This window comes from Mus caroli, chromosome 11 (assembly GCF_900094665.2).
Source record: "Mus caroli chromosome 11, CAROLI_EIJ_v1.1, whole genome shotgun sequence".
NCBI lineage: Eukaryota > Metazoa > Chordata > Mammalia > Rodentia > Muridae > Mus > Mus caroli.
The window spans coordinates 111717516-111726361 of NC_034580.1; the positions used below are offsets into that span (position 1 = coordinate 111717516).

The following is an 8846-nucleotide window of genomic DNA, read 5'->3' on the forward strand; positions in this document are numbered from 1 at the left end:
TCCTCCTCCTCCTCCTCCTCCTCCACTGCTGCTGCTGAGACAGGAAGTTACATATGTAGTCTAGGCTGGCCTTGAACTCCTGATCCTTGTGTCTTCACATCCCAAGTGCTGGGATTACAGGCATGCCCTGCCAGCAGCACACTACAGATGCTTCTTGGATTGATTGGCAAGTGGCTGTCATGTGTAAAGATCCCCTGTTACACATCAGCGTCTGCCTCTTTCTATTTGAACTCCTGGAGAGAGCAGACAGTGTTGATTGTCAGGTGCCGTTGGTGTGGCTTTACCCCTGAGGAGGTAAAGACCGAGCTGCCGGCGGCTGGGTCTGTCTGAGAGCTCCAGCTCTACCTGCAGCATACTGGCACTGAGGGATGGATTTGTGTGTGGGGACCATTCTGAAGGGAAAGGTCCGAGACAAAAGATTCAGTTCTTTCCTTCCTCGAGCCCAGGAGAGTGGGAAAGAAATGGCAAAGGCTGGGGAGATGGCTTAGAGGGTAAGAGCAGAGGACCCAGGTTCAAATCCCAGCATCCACATGGTGTCTCACAGCCATTACTATAACTCCAGTTTCAGGAGATCTGATGACCTCTTCTGACCTCCGTGACCATCAGCCACACATGTGGGGCAAATACAGACATGCAGGCAAAGCACATGCACACATTAAAAAGGAAATAAATCTAAAAAATAATTAATTTATATAAAAAAATTAGGCTAGGCGTGGTGGCACATGCCTTTAGTCCTAGCATTTGGGAGGCAGAGGCAGGAGGATCTCCGAGATGTCAAGGCCAGCCTGGTCTATAGAGCAAGTTCTAGTATATACACAGAGAGACCCTTTCTCAAAACAACAACAACAACAAGGAAAGGAAGGAAGGAAGGAAGGAAGGAAGGAAGGAAGGAAGGAAGGAAGGAAGGAAAGAAGGAAGGAAGGAAGGAAGGAAGGACAGGCTGAGCTAGGCAGTACATCCTAGACTAATTTGGTATATGAGACCCCATTTTCCAAAATAAATAAATAAGAATCCCAGGTGCCTGGTGGGCAGCTTTGTGGAGTCACAGGAACATGTATAGGACCCAGACTTTACATGGGAACTGAGGTGGCAGGGTAGACACCAAAAATAAAGTGACCCTGGGATGGTGATATGGCTCAGGAGGAGGAGGGCTTGCCTAGCGGGCACAGAGCCCTAGGTCCGATCCCCAGCACGGTATAAAATCAGGTGTGGTAATGCTGTTCTACAGAACAACCCAAGCGAAAGCACGAAGTCTTGGGGGTTCAGCTGTGCCTCCTTGCAAAAGCTCATCCCCAGGTGGACTGTGCATTGTTTACATCCCCCCACAGAGGAGTGGAGTGGGTCACAAGATCTTGGCCCTCGCGGCACGTGGCCTGGGGAATAAGTAGCATTTGCAGGCCAGGGAAGACTAGGGGAGAGGGCTCCATCCATGCATCTGTGGTAAGACGGGAGCATACACTGGGACGCGGCCATTGCCGCTCTTGCCCTGAGGAGGGATTGTGACAGAGAGTGTGCACCCGTGGTCCCAGCACTCTAGAGGTAGAGGTGAGGAGGGCCATCCTCAGCTCATATGGAGTTGGAGGCTAGCCCGGCCAAAAGGGACTGTATCTCAAGCCAGCCAGGAATGGTGGTGCCTGGTATCTTTAATCCAACCTTTAATCCCCAGCGTTCTGGGTGCAGAGACAGGGGGATCAGTGTGAATTCAAAGCCAGCCTGGTCTTCATAGGGAACGGTCCCCAAAACCAAATAAGAGAAACCCCTCACAGGTGTGTTTCTCAAGTCCTTGGTTCACCTTTTTTGTTTTTTTGTTTTTTTTTAAAGATTTATTTATTTTATTTATTTTATGTGAGTACACTGTAGCTGTCTTCAGACATTTCAGAAGAGGGCACCAGATCTTGTTACGGATGGTTGTGAGCCACCATGTGGTTGCTGGGATTTGAACTCAGGACCTTCGGAAGAACAGTCGGGTGCTCTTACCCACTGAGCCATCTCACCAGCCCTGTTTGTTTGTTTGTTTTTTTAAATCTGTTTTACGAATATGGGTGTTTTGATTTTTTGCATTTGTCTGAGTACCATGTGTGGCCCTGGGGAGGCCAGAAAAGGGCATTGGATCCCCTGGGTCTGGAGTTACAACTGGGAACCACCATCCATGTAAGGGCCGGGAACTGAACCTGGATACTCTAGCAGAACAGCCAGTGTTTGTTTGTTTGTTTGTTTGTTTCTGAGACAGGGTTTCTCTGTGTAGCCCTGGCTGTCCTGGAACTCACTCTGTAGACCAGGCTGGCCTTGAACTCAGAAATCCTTCTTCCTCTGCCTCCCAAGTGCTGGGATTAAAGGCGTGTGCCACCATGCCCGGCTACAGCCAGTGTTTTTACCCACCCCTTAGATTATATAAAGTGACCTGTGACAGCTTGTGGAGAGGGTGTGGCTGGAACAGTTTTGACATCTGCCTCAAAGCCTCCAACTCTGTTTTCTTTTTTCTTTTTTTTTTTAAGATTTATTTATTATATGTACGTACACTGTAGCTGTCTTCAGACACTCCAGAAGAGGGCGCCAGATCTCGTTACGGATGGTTGTGAGCCACCATGTGGTTGCTGGGATTTGAACTCTGGACCTTCGGAAGAGCAGTCGGGTGCTCTTACCCACTGAGCCATCTCACCAGCCCAACTCTGTTTTCTTTAACTCCTTTAGACTTCCGCAGAAATATCACGTCTCGGGCTTGGTGGAGGTGGCTCCTGAGCCTGAGGTGACCCTGACCTTCTCAAATAGGACCTGGCTGTTCAAAAGGATGAAGGGAACACACTATAGGGATTCTGCTGCAGACCAAGCTGACTCCCCTTGTCTGGAGGAAGAGATCTGGGGAGACAAATGTCCCCGTGTCTAGGTTGTGTGGGGCTGCGGTCTTCAGGAAGGAACAGGGTGAATGCAGGGAACAGTAAGTGTGTACAGGACCTGAGAAAGTGTGGCTCCTTCCTTACCAGGCCACAGACCACACCTTCCTCCAGAAGTGCCACTATCAGCATGGTGACCACCCCAGCTACGCCAAGCCTCAGCTGCCCCTGCCAATCTTCACGGTGCGGCACTACGCTGGGACCGTCACCTACCAGGTATCTGCTCTCAGGCAAAGAATGCAGGTGAATCACCAAGGCCGTGTCATCGTAGTGTCTGCCCCTCCCAAGCTGAGTCACCTACCAGAAGTGGCACTGTATCTCCATGAGAGCCTCAGGCCACACCCACTACTGAGTGTTATTTTTTAATAGCTCCTTAGCTAAGGATAGGGCCTTGAGAGCCCCTCCTATCCATGCTGGATTTTTTTTTTTTTACATTTGTTTTTAGTTAATGAGGTGGGGGAAGGGTGCGTGTGTGTGTGTGTGTGTGTGTATATATGTGGAGGTCAGAGGACAACTTCTGAGGGTTGGTTTTCTTCTTCCATGGTGTGACTAGCTGAGCTTGAGCTTGGGTCCTCAGACTCAGCAGCAGGTGTCTTACTGGCCCAGTTTACTATGCAGTTTGCTCTCTTAACCACTGAGCCATCTCATCTGTCCCTTAACATCTCATCTGCCTCTCCCCGTTTTAAAAACTCTTTGTGTAGGAGAGTTTTGCCTGCATGAGTCTGTGCATCATGAGTGTGCCTGGTGCCCTCGGAAGCCATCAGGGAGCATCAGATTCTCTGGGGCTGGGGTGACAGTGGGATAGGATGTGCTATGTGGGTGCTGGGAATCGAACCCAGATCCTCCAAAAGAGCAGCCAGTGCTCAACTGTGGAGCCACCTCTGCAGCCTCAAGTCGTCATCATCTTTTTTAAAATTATGCCTTGGTGTTTTATAGTTTGCTTGTTTGTTTTTGAGACAGGGTTTCTCTGTGTATCCCTGGCTGTCCTGGATCTCACTATTGCCTGATCTCAAACTCAGAGATCCTCCTGTCTCTGCCTCCCAACTTGCTCCAATTAAAGACTTGAGCCACGCCCCTAGCCCTTGTTTTGGGTTTTGAGACAGGGTCTCCTTTTGGCTCATCCAGCCTTTAATTTTTTTGTGGCCAGGGATGACCTTACATTTCTGATCCTTTTGCCCCCGTCCCCTGTCCCCAAGCACTGGGACTGCAGGTGTGTTAACACCCGTGCCCAGTTCAGGGTTAGGCTGAACTCGGGTTAGGGTTAGTGCTGGGACTCAGAACCTGGGCCTTGGGCACGGTAGGCCCAGGCTCCTCCAGCTGTGCCACAGTCCTGTCCCTGAGATTGGGTTTTTATTACAAATGAAGAAACAGTCAAGTGTCCACGCCTTGAATCCCAGCAGAGGCAGGCGGGTCTCTGAGTTCAAGGCCAGCTTGGTCTACAGAGGGAGCTCTAGGACAACCAGGGCTATATAGAGAAAACCTGTTTTAAAGAAAGAAAGAAAAGAGAGAGAGAGAGACAAACCATCCTGAGTTTTCTGTGGAGAAAGGCATGAGGATAACCAAGAGAGTCCTGAAGAGCGGAGAGTGGAGGAGACTTTTCTCTGCGGTAGGAAGCTGGTCTACAGCACAGGCCCTGGAAGAGGACTGTGGCCTCCTCTCTTGCAGGTGCACAAGTTCATAAACAGAAACAGGGGCCACCTGGACCCTGCCGTGCTGGAGATGCTCAGGCAGAGCCAGCTGCAGGTGACCTAGCCTTCCTTTCGAGTGCTCAGAGAGCTTTGCGGGGCTAGTCCTTGACGCCTGGATGGAGGAATGAGTGTGTGTGGGGTGTGTGGGGGGGGGTTCCGTGTTTAGGGCAGCCTGCTCTTGGGGGCCATGTGGTGGGTGGACACTGGGATGGAAACAGCTGAGACCCATCTCACCCTGCACAGCTCATGGGCAGCCTGTTCCAAGAAGCAGAGCCCCAGGCTGGGACTGAGCAAAACAAACCCACATTGGCCTCTCGATTCCAGCAGTCTCTGGGTGACTTGCTAGCTCGACTTGGCAGGTGAGAACTGCGTCCCTCCATCCCAGAGGACGGGATGGAGGGAAGTCGGATCTATGACTACTGTTCTGCTCGGTGACTGTCCCCTTTCCACTCAGCAGGGGCCATGTCTATGTTATCCACTGTCTCAATCCCACCCCTGGAAAGGTGAGCCCCCTTTCCCCAAATCCACCCCTGCCATGCTGTCCTCCGCCCCTCCTCTCCTCTGGGACCCTCTCCTCGAAGCCCTGTTCCCGACTCCAGCTCTCCTTGGCTGTGTCTCTGGCTCCCAGCTCCCAGGCCTCTTGGACGTGGGGCATGTGGCAGAGCAGCTGCGTCAGGCTGGCATCCTGGAGATCATAGTCACCCGGAGTGCCCACTTCCCCGTGCGAGTGTCCTTCCAAGTCTTTCTGGCAAGGTAAGATTCCATGGTGAGGTACCAGAAGCCAACACCGGACAGGGGACAGTCCCAGGTAGGTGGTCCTGACAGAGAAGAGACCACGTGCCTGACAGTCAACAGTCCTCCCTTCACCATTCCTTACATACATGCTCACACATGCTCGCTCACACATGCACGCTCACACATGCACGCTCACACATGCTCACACATGCTCACACATGCTCGCTCACACATGCTCGCTCACACATGCTCGCTCACACATGCTCGCTCACACATGCATGCTCACACATGCTCGCTCACACATGCTCACTCACACATGCTCACACATGCTCACTCACACATGCACGCTCACACATGCACGCTCACACATGCTCACTCACACATGTTCACACATGCTCACTCACACATGCACACTCACACATGCTCACTCACACATGCTCACTCACACATGCTTGCTCACTCACACATGCTCGCTCACACATGCATGCTCACACATGCTCACACATGCTCACACATGCTCACACATGCTCGCTCACACATGCACACTCACACATGCTCACTCACACATGCACGCTCACACATGCTCGCTCACACATGCACGCTCCACACATGCTCACACATGCTCGCTCACACATGCACGCTCCACACATGCACGCTCACACATGCTCACACATGCTCGCTCACACATGCACGCTCATACATGCTCACATGCTCGCTCACACATGCACACTCACACATGCTCACTCACACATGCTCACACATGCTCGCTCACTCACATGCTCGCTCACACATGCACGCTCACACTCCTTTCTATATTGGCCTCATCTCCTCAGAGCTAATGTCCTGCTAGAGATGACCTGGGCTCTGCCTGCCCTGGGACCTTACCATGCGGCCGGTTGAGCACAGCCAGGATCATGCGACTGAATCAGTGAGGTGACGGAGCACAGTTAGCAGAGCCTTTCAGATTGATAAGGGATGGCAGGCTCAGGGGCAGCCATGAGGAGCAGGCCTGTCATGGTTGTGGGGACAGTGAGGGTGCAGCAGCCTTTGAGGGAGAGCTCAGAAGTGTCCAGGAAGCTGGTGACTGAATGTGAGGTCTATTGGGCCTTAGCTTGGACCACCTCTCGCCACCCTCTGAGGCCTCCCCTCAGGGATCTAGCCACCCCTTGCCTGTGACTGCCTTATCGTGGGACAGCCTGGCTGAGGGGTGGAGCCCGAAGCAGGCAGTAAATAAGTGTAGTGAGTGTTTGTCCTTGAGCTGGGGAATGACAGGTCACAGGTGAGAAGGTGCTGTCCTTGCCCTGGGACAGTTGCCAAGTCACTGGCTGTCACCTCTTCCAGGAAGCTCTGAGCTCTGGATGGAGGAGGACTCTCTTCCCAGCCTTGGCTAGGTCTGTTGATGACCTGCCCTGCTGTTCTGCCCTGCCCTGGCCTGCCCTGCCCTCCCAGACCTGCATTGACCCTGACCCCCGTGTTAGTGTATAGCATCCCAGAGAGCCACGCCTCTTGCTTCTCTAGCCTTGCCTGGCCTCATGGCACCAACTACCTGCCCCTTCTCCAGAGCAGCAGGCTCACCTGCCCCGCCCCTGCCGGAAGTCAGCGCCCTGCCTGGCTCTATGTCGACATGACATGCCCTAGAAACAACTGGAAAGAGACTTGTGTTTTGTTAGGTTTATTTGTGTGTGTGTGTGTGTGTGAGAGAGAGAGAGAGAGTTATAATCCTATGCACCATTAGCACGCTGGCACTTATCCAGGCCAGAACAGAACAGGGAGTCGGATCCCCTAGAACTGTAGCTTGTAAGTCGAGTCATGCGTGCAGGGAACTGAACCTGTGTCCTTTGCAAGGGCCATGAGTGCTCCTAACCGCTGAGCCATCTCTCCAGCTCTGGAGAAACTAGGATGCAGGATTTCTCAAGTTGCTGATTGACCCAGAAATTGAGTAATTATCAATGGGTTTGCATTCAGTTGTCAATCAAGTGTCTTAAAACAAAACAAAACAACAACAACAACAAAACAAACCGTCTTTGCTCTTCTGACCTCAACTCTGTGCCTTTTGAACAGGTTCCATGCCCTGGGGTCAGGGAGACAGAAAGCTGCCTCTGACCAGGAGAGGTGTGGTGCCGTCCTCAGCGAAGTGCTGGGGACAGAGTCGCCGCTGTATCATCTTGGAGTCACCCAGGTGTGTGTGAGTGCACAGGGGACAGGCATGCACGAAAAGGAGAGAGCTCTGCTGGGCTATGGGAGCGGGGCTGGCTGCCAGGCTACCCTGGGGCCCCTAGAATAGAGTGTGTGACTAGATGTGGGGAGGCTGACACCAGAGGAGAGCAGGCATGTCCTGTCTGCTTCCAGAATCCTCCCACTCCCCCAACCCCCATCCCACCCTCATCCCCCACCTCCCGAAGCCTGCCTCGGCCCACAGGTCCTGCTGCAGGAACAGGGCTGGCAGCAGCTAGAACAGCTGTGGGCTCAGCGGCGCTCACAGGCCCTGCTCACTCTGCACCGTGGCCTCCGAGCCTGTATCACCCGGCAGCGCCTCCGTCTCCTGCCCCGGATGCAGGCTCGTGTGCGTGGGCTCCAGGCCAGGTGAGCAGGTTCTGGAGCCAGAACCAAATCGGGAAGGTGAGGCTGGGGAGCCCAGGGTGGCTTCAAACCCATGATCCTCCTGCCTCAGCCTTCTGGATCTGAGATTATATCCACCCACCACCACACACCTGGCATCCAGCAGGTACTCTGTCCATCCGGGCCAGATGCAGGGATTTGGCTTCCCAGACTAGCTGCAGGGGAGGGGTCAGATTCGGAAAGTAATGCTGCTATTGACCCTAGGCAAACCTGAGAGCTGAGAATAAGATGAAGCAAGCAACACCATCACAGGCAACCATCGCTACTATCTTTTGATTGTTTTTGACACTTGGTTTCTCTGTGTAACAGTCCTGGCTGTCCTAGAACTTGCTTTGTAGACCAGGCTGGGCTCAAACTCACAGAGATCCACCTGTCAATGCCTCACCCCCTCCCTGGAGTGTTGGGATCAAAGGCATGTACCACCACCACCACCCAGCACTGCTATCTGTGCCCCCAAACACTGTCACTACATAACCTGAGGCACAGCTCCTGACTCCCCACACAGCCACCAGCTTCTAGTAACACCCCCAGTGTGTTCTCTGGCTCTAGATTTGCCTATGCTAAGTGTTTCCTGTAAGCCATCTTACAGGCCTGTTCCCTCTATGCCTGGCCTAATTTACCTAGCCTCCAGAGTTTGTGTCTTAGTGTGGATCAGAACCTCGTTTGCTTTCTGTGGCAGAATAATGTTCCCCTGTTCCGAGTCACAGGTTCTTACTGATGGCTGCATGAGTCGCTCCCATCCCTTATGGGCATGGCTGTTAGAAGCATCTGTTTGGTTTTCTGGGTTTGTTGTTGCTGTTGTTTTTTTTGTTTTGTTTTGTTTTGTTTTGTTTTGAGACAGGGTTTCTCTGTGTAGCCCTGGCTGTCCTGGAACTCACTCTGTAGACCAGGCTGGCCTCGAACTCAGAAATCT

The 8846-nt window shown here is 52.7% G+C and overlaps 1 protein-coding gene across 1 annotated transcript in view; it reads left to right on the forward strand.

The window, feature by feature from the left end:
- The window catches only part of Myo15b (myosin XVB), a 36553-nt gene that overhangs the window by 8455 nt on the left and 19252 nt on the right, over window positions 1-8846 (forward strand). Inside the window, 7 exon segments of the mRNA XM_029483567.1 lie at window positions 2982-3107; window positions 4557-4634; window positions 4823-4938; window positions 5037-5082; window positions 5208-5332; window positions 7376-7493; window positions 7734-7897. Coding sequence (XP_029339427.1) covers window positions 2982-3107; window positions 4557-4634; window positions 4823-4938; window positions 5037-5082; window positions 5208-5332; window positions 7376-7493; window positions 7734-7897 — 773 coding nt within the window.